Here is a 20,530-nt window from a genome sequence, read left to right on the forward strand (position 1 = left end):
GGAGCTCTGGAAATTAGGTCACCCCACGTGGAGGTCAACTCCGGCTGGAACTCGGCTGGTGAGACCATCTTGTTGGTCTCAAGCTGGAGCACTGCTCCTGCCCTCTTGTGGAGCTGTTTGTGGGTCTTCCAGCTGTCTTTGAAACATTCTTGAGAGCAGAAATAAGATCCATGTATTCTGAGTGTAATACATGTTGGACACTGTAGCTTGGCTTCTTTATGGCAGCCCTCAGTCTTGCACACCTGTGTCACCTCCATTGCCGCTCTGTAGACCTGGGGCTGGGGCTGAGCTGTGGAGACCCTCCTGTCAGCCAGCTCCCACTTATAATATGGGGTGAACATCTGAGAGGGTTCATCCATCAGGCTGGGCCTTCCTAACATTTTCCCCAGGTCGAGTTTGAATCCTGAATGTCCAAACACCTGAACTAAAAGTTTTCCCAACTGGGTTACTCTGCTAAGTAATCAGGAACTCTGCCCAACTGCGGACTGGATCAGTGAGCCAGGACAGCATGAATGCCAGCCACTGCTCTTCTGTCAGCTTGGGGTCCTACAGGCTTGTAAAATAAAATTGGCATTGCAGGAGATAACATTTGGGATGTACCTGAAAGTCATCAAAGGAAGCTGGAACATCCAGGCGGATCCACTGGGGAAAATGCATGGAATCAAATGCTGGTATAAAGATCCCAGCATTGCACTCTCCATGCTCTCCTGCTGCTTCCATGTTAAGGCAAAGTATTCTGCCACGTAATTGAGGCTGAGACAGAAGCAAATGCAGCTATGGCAGTTTAATAAAACAACAAGTCCAAAGGATCAGGCAGAAATCAATAAACATAAACAGTGATCAATAAGCAGGGTTGAGCCTGGCCAGTACCTGGATGGGAAAACTCCTGGGAAAAACTAAGGTTGCTGCTGGAAGTGTTATTAGTGAGGTCAGCAGGGGGTGCTCACCCTGTGGTCTTTGTGGGGCCTAATGCCCCAGTATAGTGACAGGGACACTATCTGTAGAAACAGCACGGCCTTTCGGATGAGACGTTAACCTGAGGTCCTTACTTTCTGTGGTCATTAAAAATCCCAGGACACTTATGGTAAAAGAGTAGGTGTATAACCCTGCTGTGCTGGCACAATATTCCCACTGGCCCTTATCTATCATGGCCCCCTAATAATCACCATCTCTGAATTGGCTATGTAACTTTCTCCTCTCCACTAATAGCTGGTAGGTGTTCTGGTGTACTATGGATGCCGTCACATCATCCAGGTGGATGCTACACACTAGTGGTGGTTGAGGAGATTCCCCTCATAATTCCCCTCCCAATTCCCCTTGTGATATTCTTTTTTTGTGTTTTTGCTCATTTTCATACAAAGAGGGCCCCATAATATTGTAATATTAAAGGACTCTCTCTCTCTCTCTCTCTCTCTCTCTCTCTCTCTCTCTCTCTAGATAGATAGATAGATAGATAGATAGATAGATAGATAGATAGATAGATAGATAGATAGACAGATAAGCCAAAACATTAGGTCCCCCTTGTGTCACCAAGGCTCTGGCAAGAGCTCTAAAGGTGTGCTGTGGTAAAAGTGGGCTGGAAAGGAAGTTATGTTTTACCTTCTGGGTAATTTTTCTAATTCTAAGGCAGTCCCAACCTGTACAGAGTCATCTATGCCCACTATAACCTAAAATCATCGAGGCAGAGCAATCATATCAATTTCTTTACATAAAATGTGGCAAGTTCTACATAGCCACATGCTGACTTTAAAGACCATTAAATGTTACTGTTGGAAATCCTTTCCTTGTACAAAGGAGAGAGTGAGGAGAACTGGGATGCAGAAATGGTGTTCGTTATTCCTGTATACTCGCACAGATAGGCATGCACAGTCCAGATAGTATCTAACACACACCGTAAACCTCATGCTGCAAGGTCAATGACTAATCATTTCTTATTTTTAAAAAATGCACATGGAGTCTTATCATGTTGCTAGGATTACAACAGATCTTCAACAGGCCAAGAATACACTCACTCACTCACACACACACTCACACACTCAATCACTCACTCACACACTCACACACTTACTCAGACACATTCTTAGGTATAAGATCCAAATTCCAGAGTGTATACATGCTCAGACATGGGTGACATAAATGCAGCTTTAAAAACTTTAGAAATATAATAAATTCCTTATTTATTTCACATATCCTCTGAGCTTCCTGCTTATGAATTTCTTCATAAATGCTTGAATTTTATGTTATTTAGTCAATGAAATAGGCTGGACCATTCTTTACCGCTCATAGATTATTCAAGTCGGCATTTGAAAAACTGAACTTTAAAATAGTTGGAATAAAAGAGAAAACATTCACAGAGCATACACTCACTGAACCAGTGAAAGTTAAAACCAGATTGAAATACATCTAGCTTGTTATTCTTACTTAGAAAATACAGAGCTGTTAGGCAACAACTTTCTTCAGAAATCAGATAGAAATGGCAGGTGTGTTGGAGATTAGACGGTAATTAAGGAGTAGCTTGACAACAGCTCTCTTTAAAAAAAAAAAACCAACTTTCCAAAACGCTTGAACCCAAGCTGAATGACAAATTTATTATGTTTACTCTTTAAATACTTATAATAATTCCAAAATGAAGTTAGATTTAAAACTTTCTTCAAAGACATGCTGTATGTAAGTCACTTAGTAAAGTTCAATATGAAATACTTTCATGTCATGCATCTTTGTTGAACACTACCATGTTTTCAGTTATGCCTACAAATCTATCCTTCAACGTTGGGAGGCACACAACTTGTATGGCATGGGGACCTTAGTAAAGCCAAGCTGACTGTCCATACTGGGCTCTTCTCCAGGTGGACGGTGAAATGTAAACTTCTGCAGGTGGCAAGTGAAGAGAAGGAACAATTCCACACGAGCCAGGTACTCACCAGGACACATCCTCTTACCTACAATGCACAGCCATCTAAAGAGCATGACTTTTTCAATTTCAACAGCTTAGCTTGGTAAATAACACTGCATATAAAATGCATTATGTAGACTAAGATAATGAATACATTTCGTTGTACCTGCAGAGAACGGAAGGAAAGCATCTCTCCTGTGGAAATGGCCCTCTGAATCGAGAAAGTGCTCTGAGTTGAAAGTGTCTGTTGTTTCCCACTCATTTTTATCATGCAGCACAGAAGAGAGGTTGGTAATCATTATGGTTCCCTATGAACAAAAGCAAAATTGTCTAAAATAATTATAAAATTGAATACTGGGGGTTATTAATTGAAGAAGAAATAATCAGTATAACATATAGTATAGTTTAGTATCTGTTTAATAAAATTTAAGTAATCATTTCCTGTATATTTTAGAGAAAATGGTAAATGGTCTGCACTTATATAGCACTTTTTTAACCTTAGTGGTTCCAAGGCGCGCTCGGTGGCTTAGTGGTTAGCACGTTCGCCTCATACCTCCAGGGTTTGATTCCCACCGTGCCCTGTGTGTGCGGAGTTTGCATGTTCTCCCCGTGCTGTGGGGGTTTCCTCCGGGTACTCCGGTTTAATCCCCCGGTCCAAAGACATGCATGGTAGGTTGATTGGTGTGTCTAAAGTGTCTGTAGTGTATGAGTGGGTATGTGAATGTGTATATAAGATTCATTGTGCCCTGCGATGGATTGGCACCCTGTCCAGGGTATATCCCGCCTTGTGCCTGATGCTCCCTGGGATAGGCTCCAGGTTTCCTGTGACACTGAAAAGGATAAAGCGGTATAGAAGATGGATGGATGGATGGTTCCAAAGCACTTTACACTGGTTCTCATTTGCCCATTCACTTACACACGCTCACACACCAATGGTAGAAGAGCTGTGATGCAAGGTGCTAACTTGCTATCGGGAGCAACTTGGGGTCATGTGAATTGAATCGCCAGCCCTATGATTAGTGGACAACCAGCTCTACCACCTTTCAGTAAAATCTTTGAGTATGCCATGTGTTGGACTGGTATTCCATTTTCAGTGAACTCTCCTGCCTTGCGCCCAGTGTTCCTGGGATAGGCTTTGGATCCACCACAACCCTGATCAGGATAAAGCGGTTAATAAAGATAAATGAATGACTCTTTAAGTTTGACTACGAAAATGCATTCCCCCTTACCTTTGGTACTGAATATCCCCCAGTGTCTTTTGTGGCCACCTTGGCCATATTCAGTGGGACAATATCACCTTTCCTCTGCACTTCATGAAGGACAGCATTGGTGTAGGGCATGTTGGCTTTGTCTGCCATAGCTGGGAAACATGTTGTGCAATCACACATCCAATCTTTTCCTGGACTTTCTCTAATTGGAAGGAAAGACAATTTTATGGTTGATTTAATAAGTTTAATATACACTTTATTGCACTATAAATTTGTGGACACCTGACCAACACACCCATGTGTGGGCCTTAGGATTTAAGGAGCCCAAACCTATTTCAGGTTATTATAACAGCAAAAGGGAGAATAAATCTGGAATGGGATGTTCAAAAAGCATATATGGGTGTGATGGTCAGGTGTCCGTAAACTTTTGTTTACCGATACTAACCCTGTATCTGTGGATATTTTATCATGTAAAGCAGAGCCCAGCGTAGGGTGTTAGTTAATCCGTCAAACAGGTCCACCATACACCATTCCAAGTTGTCTGTGTTAAACTGGCCCTCCTTGTCATTTCTCCTCTGAAAATTGTTTCAGGAAATGCAAATTAAACAGAACATCTAGAGCAAAATGAATGAACAGTCATATATGGCCAAGAGTATGTGGACACCTGACCATCACACCCATATGTGGCCATTCTAAATCCATGGGCATTTACATGGAGTTGGTCGTCATTTACTGTTATAATATCCTCCACTCTTCTGGGAAGGCTTTCCACCAGATTTTGGAGTGTGGCTGTGGGGATTTGTGATCATTCAGCCACAAGAGCATTAGTGAGGACAGGCACTGATGTTGGGTGAGGAGGTCTGGGGTGCAGTTGGTGTTCCAGTTCATCCCAAAGGTGTTCAGTCAGGGCGATGTTCAAAACACAAATTCTTCCACGCCAACATTGCCAAACCAGGTTTTCATGGCGCTCATGTCTTCATTTGTGCACAGGGGCATTGCCATGCTGAAACAGCTTTGGGCCTCTTAGTTCCAGTGAAATTGTACTTCTATAGTATATAAAGACATCCTGTACAAATGTGTGCTTCCAACTTTGTGGCAACAGTTTGGAGAAGAAACATGTATGGGTGTGATGTTTAGGTGTCCACATACCTTTTTCTTCTTCTAGCCTATATGTAATAAACCAATACATAATACTAAACTATATCTTATCATTAGTATCTTTAAATTATATATTTTGACTACCATCTCAATTTCTGTTAAGTAGGAGTGGATGTAATCTCGAGGCTCATTCGGGTCCTAGTCCTGTTTCTGTTTCTCAGTCTTCTCTCCCAAAAAGGCTGCCAGTCTGTGATAGTTTGCTATTATAGTGTGATGAGGTCCTGGTAAGATTTTCATTATGCTTGGATATGCATCATACAACTGAAAGCAGTAAAGCACAGAATGTTGCTTTATAATAATTATACATAACAATACACAAAATATTCTCAAATTGAGTTGTTTATTGCTAATAAATGTTAGAGGTTGTACAGCGTATTTCGATTTAAAGAGTATTTTTCTCATTAATTAGCCCTAATTTGAGCTGATGCACTTCATTTTTGTTTGTTAGAGTGACAACCTGAATCCTTTACCTCATTCCACACAGAGCCAGTGAGATACACCGACTCTGTGATCATGCGTAGAAGTTTCTGAAACTGAATGTCATCATACTTGTAGCGATGCCCAAATACCAGGGTGCCAATCACATTGGCTACTGCATTATTAATTTTGATGAGAGGGTCAAATGGACAGCCTGCAGTTGAAATTTTTTTTTATACAATCTGAATATCTCATTTGAAGTTACTGACATTGGACATACAGTACCTTGTATGTAAAAACAAGAACTCTTATTTTAAAATGGGTACACTGCTGTACCTGATACGCCCACAACAGCACAACACTCATTAACATGACACTTCTATGCCATTGCCATGCCATTCCATATTGTGCTCAGAAGGAATAATATCTGATCCCTTTTGGGGGCATAGCAACATATACTGTCTATAATTTTATACTTATAAAATGGCCTACATGGTAGGTGCACCTGATTGTATAAGTACGATGAGTGATGACTTATGTGATGGATATAATCATTTTCAACTTTTTTTAAATTTATTTGATAAATCTGGTCCCCAATGAAATGCTATTGAATGTCTTCTCTGTGTATTAATGAACCAGAAGTTTGCACAGGGTTCGAATGTAAATTCAGGTTTATTAAAAATGAAAATCAAAGCAAGCAATCCAAAGCATGTAGCCCACTCATAATGAAGAGCAGGTACTTGGATAAACTCAAACTTTGTACCATAAGACAAGCAGAATGTCAAACCAAACAAAAGACTTGGACTCATGACTGACAGAACACAATAGCAAGACTTCATTATTTGAGGGATTAGTGTGATTGGTAACAGGTGTGTATGATTAGTAATCAGGGGATGGACTTGGGGAATCGGAGCTCTTGTTATTAATTAACGCAGGTTGTGATGGGATTTATTAAGGATCATGGTAAACTGAGATTGTGTTTGCACGTGAGGCTGGCAGTAATATGGCAGCTCCCAACAGTTCATATCCAATTCTTTTTCATAGTCAAGAGATGATTCATTCATTCGTCCATTATAAATGAATTAATTTATTTATCTTCAGTAACTGCTTTTTCCTGGTCAGTGTTGGCCTATGCTTGAAACACTGGACACAAGGCTCTGGACACTCATTTACACCTAGGCCCAATTTACAATAGCCAATCCACCAACAGGGATATTTTTGGGATGTGGGAGGAAACTGGAAAACCCAGGGAAAACCCAGTGAAAACCCATGCAGATGCAGGAAGAACATGCAAAACAACAGACAGACAGTAATCCAAGCTCAGGCTTGAATCAGAGCCTGAATCAGAGATCTGTGCTGTAGTACACCTGAAATTTCCTTAATAATACTCTTCTTTCTCCACTACTACAGAACTCACCCTGTTCCTCTTTGAATGCTTCACACAGGAAGTAGCATTCCTGCTGGATTTTGTGTTGTAGAGTCTCTCTTTTCTCTCCGAAGTTCTTGAAGTAACTAATAGCAAATTGTTGGTGCTTCTTCCATGAGTAGCCACTGGTAAATGATAGTCCTTTTCCACCCATGTTCCATTATGCAGAAGAACAATAAGTTATATGAATCAGAAAAAAGAAGGTTAAAGTAAAAGAGATTTTTTTTTTGTAAACATGTACATCCAACCTCAAGGTGCAGGCGGAGCCATATTTTACTTTCATTAATGCTATTTAGTAATCTAAATGATAACACAATGCACACTGTACACACTGGAGGATGTACACTCACATTCAATGGAAAGTGCTAAATACTTATTTGGTGTACTCTTCTAAACATACTGAATATATGATAAAAAATATTGTATCCACACATGTTCAGATGTTCAGACTTACCTCTGCCTTTGTAAATTTCATCAAATAAAGGTAGAACACAAAAAGCAAAGCTTTCTCCTTGAATGACAAAAGATTCTTTCACCATCTTATATCCAGAAACATACACAATTTTGGTACAACCTCTCGTGAGACTGAAAACGTTCCCATACTTTTCTGCTAAATGGGGGGGAAAAGAAATTTTAACATACAATCAATGTGTATTGAAATCACTGTCATTTTTTCATACTTACTTAGCATTTGAAAATGAGCATTTTAGCCACAAAGTGTTACCGCCTAAAGTTTATGTTTAACCATAGACTTAAACTTTCAAACAAATACTATTCTGTAAGAACTGATTCATCACTAATTTAGCATAGTGTACCAACTTAAAGATATCAAATGCATCTGGTTTACTAATATAGATCACACTATAAATATTTAATAGTTCATTTGTTTAATACTGAGTTACAGCACAAATAGTTATCACTTTGTTTCTATAGTCATTATTAGACTTTAAAAAAAGGGGGAATAAAAACTCTCACCTTATTCATCGTTTTATAGTTACCTCCTGTAAAGACATTTCCCAGGAAAGGAAAAGGCAGAGGTCCAGGAGGAAAGTTAGGTGAATTTTTGTTCCAAATAATATGAATAAAAACAAGAGAACTGCAGTGAAAATCAGCCACTCTTTAAAAATGAACAGCTCGTAGAAGAAATAAAAAATCATCTTGGCCCGAGGACAGATTATTTGGAGCAATGCTTTGGATAGTCCTCTAGTGTACCTCAAGCTAACATGTCTACAACTGTGCACACGGTTCAGGAGTTCATGGTTACATAATCAGCCTCTTGTGGTCTCCAAGTAAAACAGAGGCCAAAATGAACTATTTACGTTCTGCTCCAGGGGAAGCACACCCCAGTGTTGTTTTTCCCACTGAATTCCACTTTCCTTTTTACATACAGTACAATGATTTTGAAAAGCCACAATAATTTAATTAAAAAAAATTGTTCACCATACACAGAACAACATAAAAAGTGGTCACATTACGTGACTTGTGGGATTTGAACAGCTACAAATAGTGCTACAGAAAGACACAAGGCTTGTGTTATGTAACATGGTATTTCATGAGTTACTAGTGGAAAATTTTTTCATCTGATTCCAAATGTGATAAGTTCACCAGAGCTGATGCTTAGACATGTATGACATTAAACAGGAGATACTTTGAACGTGTTTATATTAATGAATATCTTAGACAGTTATGGTAAAGAAAACTATATGTAACATAATGTTTGTAATGCTTTTATATTGGGGGCATGGTGGCTTAGTGATTAGCATGTTTGCCTTGCACCTCCGGGGTTGGGATTCCTCCACCCTGTGTGTGCAGAGTCTGCATGTTCTCCTTATGCTGCAGGGGTTTCCGACAGGTACTCCAGTTTCGTACCCCAGTTCAACATGCATTGTAGGTTGAGTGGCATTTCCAAATTGTCTGTAGTGTGTGAAAGTAGTTTGTAGATCGATCGATCGAATATGGGTTCCGTTTTGAGTCTGGTTCCTCTCAAGGTTTCTTTCTCATATCATCTCAGGGAGTTTTTCCTTGCTCATTAGGGATATATTCATACATTTCAATTTTATATTCTGAATTTATATATTACTGTAAAGCTGCTTTATGACAATATCAATTGTTAAAAGCACTATACAAATAAAATAGGACTGAATTACAGTATCTCAGAAAAGTAAGTACACCCCTCACATTTTTGTAAATATTTGATTATATCTTTTAATGTGACAGCACTGAAAAAATGGCACTTTGCTACAATGTGGGGGGACAGCAAATTTACACTGTTACACAAGCTATACACTCACTACTTTGCTATACACTGTATATGTAGTGAGCTATACACTCACTACATTGTAGCAAAGTGTCATTTTTTCAGTCTTGTCACATTAAAAGATATAATCAAATATTTATAAAAGTGTGAGGGGTGTACTTACTTTTCTGAGATACAATATATGCCAAAAGCAAAGGTGTTTGAAGAAATATTTCAATTATAGTGTGGTTAAAACTGAATCATGTCAAACAATATATTGTGCATTGTAGCTATTCTGTACTATAAACCAAAATAAAAGTCTTCATGCTTGTAATTTCTAATTAAAATAGAACATAGCTGTTGGAATATATCATAGGGGTCAAAATAAATTTTCTTACAACAAATAGCTTAAAAGCGTATATATTTGTGTATGGGCTCTTAGCGTGGGGTGACACACATGCAGTAAGGTCTGGGTGCATATGTGAAGCCCAGCTGGCCTTCCAAGCTGAGATCGTCTCCAGGACCAGGGGAGAATGTAAAGCACTGCAACAGAGAGGTGAAGAACAGGAAGAGCTCCATACGAGCCAGCTGCTCCCCCACACATGATCTCTTACCTGCATAAAGCATAAAAAAGACATCTTGTTCTAAGTATGACATTAACTGTTATTTTTTGTTTGTATTATCCATTTATCAGACATCTACAGTATGTAGCGTTGAATATTAGCTGTACCTGCTGAAAAGGGAAGGAAAGCATCCTTCTTCAGGAACTGGCCTTGATCATCCAGAAAGTGTCCTGGGTTAAACATGTCTGGCGTTTCCCACTCGTTCTTGTCCTTAAGCACAGATGATAGGTTTGTAGTCACAGTTGTGCCCTAATGATGAGAGAAAAAATAAATATAATCTGTTACATTGTATTTGTGTATACATAATTATTATTTATTTGGTGATTAAGGTCAAACCTTTGGTATGAAGAATCCACCCAGTACAGTATCTTTAGAAGCCATCTTGGATAAACCCAGAGGCACAATGTTGCCCATCCTTTGAATCTCATGAATAATAGCCTCAGTATAGGGCATGTTGGGTTTGTCGGCCATGCTGGCCTGGCGTGACTGTCCAATAACTTTGTCTATCTCTGCCTGTACCTTTTCTAGAAAAATAAGACAATCATCATACTTTGAAAAATAATTGTGAAGCAAATTAAATCTAGGACTGTATAGTTTTCAGACTCAACAGTCTCCTTCTCCATGTTCCTCAGTAAGTACTGACTTATGATGTTTATGAAATGGTGTATGCATGTGCTCACTCTGTATCTCAGGATACTTCATCATGAAGAGAAGACCCCAGCGTATTGTAGTGGCTGTGCTTTCTGTCCCTGCTTCAAGCATGTCCAGCATTGCAATCAATAACGTCTCGACATTAAATCCAGCTTCAGGATCACTCTTTTTCTAAATTATTCAAAAAGAAAAGTGTTAAACATTGTCCATGACTGGTTCCTTGCCATTTTTTTTTTTTGCGAATAAGGCCCACATCCTGTTCCAGAGAAAATGTGCTAACATTTTAAACAAACCTTTTCCATTTCTAGAAAGTAACTGTCGATGAAATCCCGAGGATTTGAGGGATCCCAGTCCTCCTTGTGTTTTCTTATTTCTTCTTTTAGGAACTCTATTATTTTTGTGTAGTTGGCAAACATCTTCTGATGCGGACCAGGAAGGTATTCAAAGAGGCGAGGGAAGGCATTATACAGCTACAAGATTCCACAGAGGACACAAAAATTAGACAATGGAGAATCTATTTGTGAATACATCACATAATGTAGCATCACATAATAAGCTAGTCACAAATTAGAGCTGCATATGTGATATTTAATGTAATATAATCTAGGAAATCATCAAAGTTTTATTTGAATAAAAATTGTTTGAATTGCTCTAATAGCAGTATTTCTGCCTACTGACCTGAGCTCGGTCAGAACCTGCCAAAACAATGGCTTCAGCATCCAAACACAAGATATTCGGGAAATTCTCATCGTGGTATTCAAAGCGATGACCAAAAACTAGTGCAGAGATGATGTTTGCGACTGCATTGTTGATGAAAAACTGGGGATTAAAAGGACCTAAATGGGCACAAAAATATGATTTGTACCTTATATACAGTTGCAATCAATAGCTGCGTTTACATGGACAACAATAATCCACTCTTAATACGATTAAGACCATACTCTAATTAATAAACTACCATGTAAACAGCAGTTTTTACTTACCTTTATCTAATTAAGGTCATAATCGAAGTAAGCAATAATCTAATTAAGACATGTGGAGTACTCCTGTTTTAGTTGCATTATGGACGTGTAGTAGTGACATGTAAACACCTTAATCACATTATGAACGTTGTGTGGGAGTTTTCACCGCATTTTGTGACAGGACACGATCACACATGGCAGTTTTACGTTTTACGGCGAACAAGAGAGTTCGGCTGTGTCCGAAATCGCATACTTTCCTACTATAGGCCTGTAGTGGGGAAAAATACATGTATCTCGGCTACTATATAGATGGTAACTATGCAGTTTGGGACACACCCACCGCTTCAAGCAGTTGTCTATTAGCACGTACAGCATGACAAATAATTAACTGCACTTAAAGCGTTCAGAAAAAAATTAATAAAAACACCCAAAACTGTATACGGGACCATAACAAAGACGAACTGTATGTTGATACGTGAAATTCTGGAGGGACGTCGGATGGCGTGGCGCGTTGACATAATGACGCGGACTGTTAATCTAATTATGTGCTAAAACGTAAAACGGGAACATGACAGGTGTATTCTAAAAGTAACTCATGTAAACACCTTAATCACATTATTATCTTACTCAGATTAAGGTCAATAATTAGATTACTGCTGTCCATGTAAACGTAGTCAGTGTTATTCAACCCCCATTGTAAATCAGGTTTAATGTCAAAATTTACAGACTTTCAGTGGTTTGCAATGAACAAATCAAACAAAAGCAACTGAAATAGTTCAACACAAGGAATGCTTCAAGTGGTTTCCTCAAATTCAACTGAAAATGCAACTTATAATGACTTCTCTAGTTTCAAAATTATTCAACCCCTTGAATAGAATCCCTCACAACACCACAAATATGCAAAACAGGTGTTGTCTCAAACACACCTGATGCAACTAATCAAGGGCTTCATTAGTTGCACCAGGTGTGCTTTAACTGGAACACATGAAATCCCTGAACTGGCTAGTGGCAGCAAATTTATGAAGTACCTGGACAGGGCAGAAAAAGGAAGCTATCAATGGCTGCAACCAGATTTCTGAGAAGGGAGGTTGTGAAAAACCCTCGAAGGACTACAAAAGACCTGCAGCAAGACTTGGTGGCAACAGGCACTGAGGTTTCAGTGAGCACAGTAAGGCGCATACTAAATGCAGAAGGTTTCCATGCCAGAACTACAAGACGTACATCACTACTGACCCAAAAGCACAAGAAAATTTGGCTCGAAATCATATAAATAAGCCACAGAACTTTTTAATAAACCAGGAACTTTTGGCACGATGGCTCAGCGGCATGTCTGAAGGAAGAAGTATGAAGAAAGAACACTCTGTCCACAGTCAATCATGTTGGTGGCTTGGTGATGCTCTGGGGCTGCTTTGTGTCGTCTGGCACTGGAAAATTGCAGTGTGTGGAAGGCAAGATGGATTCATTGAAGTATCAGGAAATCCTAGGAGAAAACATCATGCCGTCTGTGAGGAAGCTGAAGCTTGGGTGCCATTGGACCTTCCAACAGGACAATGATCCCAAGCATACCTCAAATTCCACAAAGGCTTGGTTGCAGAAGAATTCCTGGAAGATTCTACAGGGCCATCATAGTTACCTGCATTGAACCCCACAGAACAGGATGATGTGCCAGATATGCTTGTTGCTCTTGCTTTTGTTTCCCACTGTAGCTAAGCAGGGTTGAGCCTGGCCAGTACCTGGATGGTACACCTCCTGTGGAAGACTAAGGTTGCTACACACTGGTGGTGTTTGAGGAGATGTCCCCCTCATACAATGTAAAGCACTTTGAGTGTCTAGAAAAGTGCTATATAAAACTAAGGAGGAAAGGACATAATTTACAGCAGATCATAACAGCAAAAGGGTGCTCTACTAAGTAATAAAGATGCTTGCCATTAAGGGGTTGAATAATTTTGAGATTGGCTGAAGTCATTATATGTTGAATTTTCAGTTGAATTTGGGGAAACCACTTGAAAAATTCGTGAACTATTGAACCATTTTTTTTATATCACAGCAAACCAGTGACTACATTTCCCATCCTGCACTACAGCCTACAAACTTGGCTGCCATGGACTGCATTTCCCAGAACACTTACATTCATTCTCATCACGTGCACCTGTATCAAATTCACAGCACTCACAACCATGTATAAAGAGACTGTTTGAACACAACGACTTTGCAAAGTATTGAGTGTTATCACCATATCAAGCGTTTGTACCCTGTTCCTCATTTTGCTTCATGTTCATTGATCTTGTTTCTCATTCTTGTTTCTTGCCTTGCCTAGTTTATGCCTGTTTGCAGATCGCCTGACCCATTGCCTGTTGTTTGACCACGTTATTGTCTCATGATTTGGATTTGTCTGCCTGCCTCTCTTTATTAAAAGCTCTTATCTGCACTTGCATCCGTACTAACATTCATTACGTGGATTTCATGACAGAATATTTCATCTCACCATGGATGCAGCAAGATGGAGAGGACGCCATGCTAGGGAAACCAAGCAAACCATCCCAGCTTTGGATTCGATCCAGTTACCCCAGTGGACTGTCATAGATCTCCCAGATCCGTATGATGGGTTTTTTGGCTACCCTGAATATTTTCTTGTTGACTGCCAGTTCTATTTTGCAAGCCTAGCAGACCCCATGCCCAACGAGAAGCAATGGCTAAGGTTTATGTTGTCCCGGTTTTTTGGCCCAGCCCCCCAGTGGGCGCAGCGTCTAGTGGCCATGGGATCCAGGGAACTTGAGAATGTAACTCAGTTTGTGGGACTATTCCTTACGGTGTTTGGGAGTCCAGAATCCAAGGCTGTCCTGGAACATCGTTTGGAGGGGGTCAGCCTCGCAGATAAACCTGCCCTGCCATTCACCACCTATTATGAGCAGGCAAACAGGGTGACCTCCTCCCCAAGACTCCAACCTGAGACCCAAGCAGTGGTCTCACCTGCAGAGCTCCAGCACAAGACCCACGGAGTAGTTTCAGCTCCAGAGCCTCAATAGGAGGTCAACATGGCAACCTCCTGCCCAGAGCTCCAGCAGGAGATACACAAGGCTGTCTCATCCCCAGAGCTCCAGCATGAGACCCACGACACAGTCTCATCCCCAAAGCTCCAGCATGAGACTCACATGGCGGTTCCTGTCCAAGGTCAAAGAGACGACCTCTCAAAACAAGTTCCCATTTGAGGTCGAAGAGACAGCCTCCAAAACTAAATTCATGTCCGAGGTTGAAGAGACGGCCTCTCAAGCCAAGTTCATGTCCGAGGTCAAAGAGACGGCCTCCAAAGACATGTTCCTGTCCGAGGTCGAAGAGACGGCCTCCCAAGCCAAGTTCCTGTCCGAGGTCGAGGAGATGGCTTCCCAAGACACCTTCCGGTCTGAGGTCGAAGAGACGGCCTCCCAAGACACGTTCCTGTCTGAGGTCGAAGAGACGGCATCACAAGACATGTTCCTGTCTGAGGTTGATGAAGCAACCTCCCATGCCAAATTCCAGTCTGAGCTCGATAAGGTGACCTCCCACACCAACTTCCAGTCCAAGGTCGCTGACATGACCAACCAAGTTGTCCTCATGCCTGAGACCAACGTCATGACCAACCAGGTTCTGCTCACGTCTTAGTCTGTTGACACAACGAACCAAGTTTTCCTCATGCCTGAAACCAAAATCCCGACCAACCAGGTTCTGCTCACACCTGAAGCCGACGTCACGCCCAAGTTATGCTCAAGCCCGAGTTTGTTGACACGACCAACCAAGTTCTCCTCACGTTTGAAGCCAACGTCACGACCAACCAGGTTCTGTTCACGCCTGAAGCCGACGTTACGACCAACCAGGTTCTGCTCACGCCTGAAGCCGACGTCACGACCAACCAGGTTCTGCTCATGCCTGAAGCTGACGTCATGACCAACCAGGTTCTGTTCACGCCTGAAGCAGACTTCACTACCAACCACGATCTGCTCACGCCCGAGTCTGCTTACACGGACAACCAAGCTCTGCTCACACCCGAGTTTGCTGACACGAACAAGCAGGTTTTGCTCATACCCAAGTCCGCTGACACGAACAACCAGGTTCTGCTCACGCGTGGACATGCAATTCTGCTCACGCCTGAGTCTGCTGACACAAACAACCGAGTTATGCTCATGCCCAAGTCTGTTGACACAACCAACCAAGTTCAGCCTGCAGAGTCGGTGAAGAATGACACTCCGCTTCCCTGCTCTGCTGAGGATGTTGCTCCGCCTCCATGCTCCACTGTAGCTGTCGCTCCGCTGAGAACGTCGCTCTGTCTCTGTGCTCCACCGAGGACATTGCTCCACACCAAGTCAAGCCCCCGTCTAAAGCTGATGACAGAACTTCCCTACTGACCCTGGCGAAGCAGCCTCAGCCCCATGTCTGCTCTTTGGCTCCTTGAGGAACCTGCTACTTGTTGGACAATGCCTGCATTGGAACCTGAGAGGCTGTGTGAACATTTTGCAGAGAGGGCCAGGGCCGCCGAGGGAGTGAGTGTATTTTGCCGCTTCGGGAGAAGCACCCTTTGGGGGGGTGGGGTGGGGTGACTATATTTCCCATACTGCATTGCCTGTTTTTTTTTACCACGTAATCTAGAGCCTTAACCACCAAGCCATCACTGCACCACTTGACATTAAACCTGATTTGCATACATAATTTAGTTGGGAATGTCTATTTAAAATCTGTTATAAACATCCTAAATGATTTGTAACAAATAGCCCTAAACTGAGATACTTTATATTTCTTAGTTAATGGGGAAAACTGCTTTAGCTAAGAAACCTCCCCAAGAATCTCTTGAATAATAACATTCAGAATGGACATGTACCCTGTTCTGCTTTGAAAGCATCACACAGAAAGATGTTCTCCTGCTGGATACTCAGCTCTAGGGTCTTCCTCCCTTCACCAAAGTGGCGTAGGTGTGTGATGACAAACTTCCTCTGGTTTTTCCACAGGTACCCATTACTGAGAGCAACACCTTCAGAGCATGGCACAGCAAGTCTCAGTGTATCCAATTAGATTATATTTATAGGTGATGTAGTGAAAAAAGATTACATGTAATGCATGTAAAATATTTCAGTACCAAAAACGAATATTATAAACACTTGATGAAAGGTCACAGCCTGTACACTCAAAAAAAAAACACTGGGTTATTTTGGAGTTTAAGGGAACAAATGAACACAGAACGTGCACAAAAAATATTCCAGTTTATACCGCAGCATGGCTGAATACTCGAATCTGATTGGTCAGAAGGTGTGCATTCTTTTTGTATAACAGCACGGCTCAGAAAGTAGTTCTGGCTGTTACATGAACAATAGGTTTATATTAATGTGCTCATTAGTAACAGCTCATATACAGGCACTTGTATGGCAGATGCTCCACATCATTTAAGAATAATAATAATAACAAAAATGTGTCAGTGTTTCTCAAAGTAAAATATGTAATTGTTGAGGTGGTAATGTATTTTTTTTTTATAGGAGACATTTATTTAACATTTATGGAAGGAGTCTCATTGTCAATACCTTGCAACTGCCATGTGACAGTTAATTTACATGGACTTGTAAGACAGACATTTATGTAATAAACTGATTTTAAAATATATGCACTGTTATTTACCATAAAATGGGTGAACCTTTCTGTAAGGAGACATTTCTGGAAGGAATCTCCAGTGTCAGTTTTCTGCTACAGTAAATTTTCATGACAGACTTTTTATTTTATTTTATTTTTTTTTGCACTTTGCGGTTTTTCATTAACATGACAAGCTGCATACCATGAGAGAAAAAGTTCATGAGAAAAAGTTATCGTTACGCCCTCGCCGGCAGATGGCACTGCGGCGCGGCTGTAGGGAGCGCGCGTGCACGAGACGGAACTGTTGCATATGGACACGTGCCTTTGTTTTGGTTTTGGTTATCCTCCTGTTTAAGCATTGGTTGATGTTCGAGGATGTGTCGTGATTTGCCCCAGCTGTCTGTGTTCTAGTTTGATTGTGTTTGCTATTTAAAGCCCTCATGTTACATTGTACTTCGTGCATTATTATTTGAACCACTGAATGTAATGATGAATGCGTTACGCATGCTAAGTGGTCTTATTTTCATGTCCTGCTCTCGTTCCATGCCTCGACTTTAGTTCTATGTTTAACCTCATTGATCTTGTCCAGTGCTGACCACGTTTCCTGTGTTTGACTGCTACTTGGAAATAAGGACGTTGATCTGCGCTTGCTTCTGCCTCCCCTCCTGTTTCGTAACAGTTATAATTAATTAACATCTGATATATAATGTAAATGGCAACAGGAGATAAATCCTGTTAGCTTAGCTAATATTTAACTGACTAGCATTAGCAGTGATCATTGTGAACATGCGTCCTAAAAACACTGCCATGAGTTATTACAATATAATGTTATAAAGGGGGCTTAATTATGTTAAGCATCTTTGTGAATACAGTTGATACCACTCTTAATTCTTCTTTTCATTTTTGTTTTTGTTTCACATGCAGAAGCTGCTACGAAAGTTTTTGAAATATGTCTGAATGCATGTGCTAATACACAGAGGAGCTTACAATGTCAGTAGAAGAGGTTACACTGGGCAAACACACCTAATTATGGTTATTAGTGTTAGCTTTATTATGCTTGTAAAAGATCACGTCAAAGATATCAGTGATACATATAAAATCGTCATTCCACAGATAATAAAGGGGAACGTGGGCTGTTATATTTACACTTCTTGTATTTTCAGCGTAAACGTAGCACTATAAATGTTTTACAAATATGTTTATTACATAACTGATTGTACAAATTCTAAAGCTGGTTAACTTCCATGTTAATAAAATGATGATTAATATATTAATGTTTAATGTTTAAAGATATAAATATAGTACAGACTGTTTAAATACATGATTGTTATTGATTGTGGTTTTCCCCCTCCTAATTTATAATAAAGGCTTCTTTTATCTGTGCAGAAATTACATCATATTTCTACAGGTATTCCTTTAAGCAAAATAATTCCCACATACAGTAAGAAAATAAGACATCATTAACTGGTAAATATGACCCAAAATTCTGGTTATTTTTTTTTCAACACAGCACATTTGGTTAATTGAACAATCAATTTTGCTAAACTAAATTAATCCAGTGTGTGTTATAAACAATAGTTGCCCAGCTATGTGGTTAAAAGAACCCTGGACATTTTTGGAGTGTACATAGTGTGTACATGCTGTTAGGTCTTCAAAAATATTGTTTTTTGGGGGTGGGAGTGATTTTCCTGATAATTTGGTATCAAAGACAATCATTTGTAATAATGGTGAAGAACAAAAACAATATTTATTAATTGAGTACAGTACATGTCCCACCCAATTATTATTATTATTATTATTATTATTATTATTATTATTATTATTATACTTACCAAGTCCGTTAAAGATTTTGTGAAAGAGAGGGACAACAGGTCGGTCTGCAAAGCTGTCCAGCTGAGTAATGAGAGCCTCCTTCACCATTTTATGTCCAGAAATAAACACAGTTTTCTCACTGCCCCAACGTAGGCTGAAAACTTCTCCATACTTCTCAGCAAGCTTAGTTTGAATACATACAAGTAATGGAGAAAAGAGATAAAGATAATGGTTGCACATTTTCTATACATCACAATATATTTTTATTACTTTGGTTAATTGGGCCCAATTTGGACATTTTCACTTAGGGGTGTACTCACTTTTGTTGCCAGCAGTTTAGATATTAATGGCTGCGTGTTGAGTTATTTTGAGGGGACAGCAAATTTACACTGTTACACAAGCTGTACACTCACTACTTTACATTGTAGCAAAGTGTCATTTCTTCAGTGTTGTCACGAAGATATTGTGACAGTGTTGTCAAAAGATATAATCAAATATTTACAAAAATGTGAGGGGTGTACTCACTTTCGTGAGCTACTGTATATATATATATATATATATATATATATATATATATATATATATATATATATATATATATATATATATATATATATATATATATACACACACACACACACACACACAAAGGAATGCCCAAATGGTCTTTTTAGCCTACCTTGTCTATTGTTTTGAAGTCAAGCCCAGTGAAAATGTTTCCCACAAAAGGTAGGGGCCATGGTCCTGGTGGAAAATTGGATGGATTTTTGTTCCTGATGGCATCAAGAAATAGTAGGAAAATAAAAAATCCTAAAAGCCAGCTCTTAAAATCAAGATATTCCACTAAGTAGTGTAAGATCATTGCTGTGAGTTGTGAGGATTCTGATGGTATGTCTGCTCCAGTGTTTGAAGGTTTGTGTACTTTGACTGTTTTGTTTAAACGCTCAACCGGTAGCTGGTCTTGAGAAGAGATTATGTAACTACTCTGAATTCCTAGAAAAGTTTCCGTCTGTTTTTCCCCAACTTCCTGCACACCCGTGCATGCACATGTGCACACGTGCACACGCACACATTCCCAAAACTGACAGCTTATTGCAATGCATACAACATATAACCAGACTTTAGTTTCAATCTCTGATGCATTTATATCAGCAATTACACAAATGAAACTCACATTACAGGAATTCCTCTCTGGTCTCAGGCATTATAATGATCTGGTCAAAGGTCCCTGCTGAAATATAAAAAAGTAAAAATACCAGGCCCATGAAGGTGGATTTTTACATATTAAATGTTTACAATTAGTTTCTTTACATATTAGACTATTCATGTGTGTTACATATACACGATATGGCCAAAAGTTTGTGGACACCTGATCATCACACTGTCATGATTCCCCCTTGAAGCAGCGTGCTCTAAGCGCGAATGTGCGAGCACCTGCTTTTTCTTTGTTGACCGTAATGACATCTGGACACGTGTGTTTTGTTTATGTTTCTGTCATGTCTCCTCCCTGTTCTGTCATTGGCTGGGATTTCATGTGGGTCTGTATTGCTCTCAG

General features: G+C 40.1%; 1 protein-coding gene and 1 pseudogene across 2 annotated transcripts; both read right to left on the minus strand.

The window, feature by feature from the left end:
• Positions 1 to 2,567: 2,567 nt before the first annotated feature.
• Positions 2,568 to 8,614, minus strand: LOC108257768 (cytochrome P450 2D28-like; annotated as a pseudogene).
• A 133-nt stretch (positions 8,615 to 8,747) lies between these two features.
• LOC108257765 (cytochrome P450 2J2) lies at positions 8,748 to 19,930 on the minus strand. Of its 2 annotated transcripts, XM_017455778.3 has the most exons (9): positions 19,655 to 19,929; positions 18,996 to 19,158; positions 16,424 to 16,573; positions 11,291 to 11,448; positions 10,906 to 11,082; positions 10,642 to 10,783; positions 10,298 to 10,485; positions 10,069 to 10,210; positions 8,748 to 9,952 (listed from the first exon to the last, which is right to left on the minus strand). In XM_017455778.3, the coding sequence occupies exons 1-9, from the start codon at positions 19,835 to 19,837 to the stop codon at positions 9,777 to 9,779; spliced, it is 1,479 nt and encodes a 492-aa protein (XP_017311267.1). In that variant the 5' UTR covers positions 19,838 to 19,929; the 3' UTR covers positions 8,748 to 9,776. The 2 variants fall into 2 exon arrangements, with proteins under 2 accessions (XP_017311267.1, XP_017311268.1); XM_017455779.3 differs by lacking the exon at positions 16,424 to 16,573 and having other exon boundaries at positions 19,655 to 19,930.
• Between the last annotated feature and the right edge of the window lie 600 nt (positions 19,931 to 20,530).

Source organism: Ictalurus punctatus, chromosome 25, assembly GCF_001660625.3.
Source record: "Ictalurus punctatus breed USDA103 chromosome 25, Coco_2.0, whole genome shotgun sequence".
Classification (NCBI taxonomy): Eukaryota; Metazoa; Chordata; class Actinopteri; order Siluriformes; family Ictaluridae; genus Ictalurus; species Ictalurus punctatus.

Excerpts from the sequence above, each read along its gene's own strand:
- LOC108257765 (XM_017455778.3), bottom strand. The coding sequence starts at position 19,837 with ATGATCTTACACTACTTAGTGGAATATCTTGATTTTAAGAGCTGGCTT. Across the intron at positions 19,159-19,654 it reads ACTTCAAAACAATAGACAAG|CTTGCTGAGAAGTATGGAGA; the intron begins GTAGGCTAAAAA and ends ATTCAAACTAAG. Across the intron at positions 9,953-10,068 it reads TTTCCTTCCCTTTTCAGCAG|GTAAGAGATCATGTGTGGGG; the intron begins GTACAGCTAATA and ends TGCTTTATGCAG.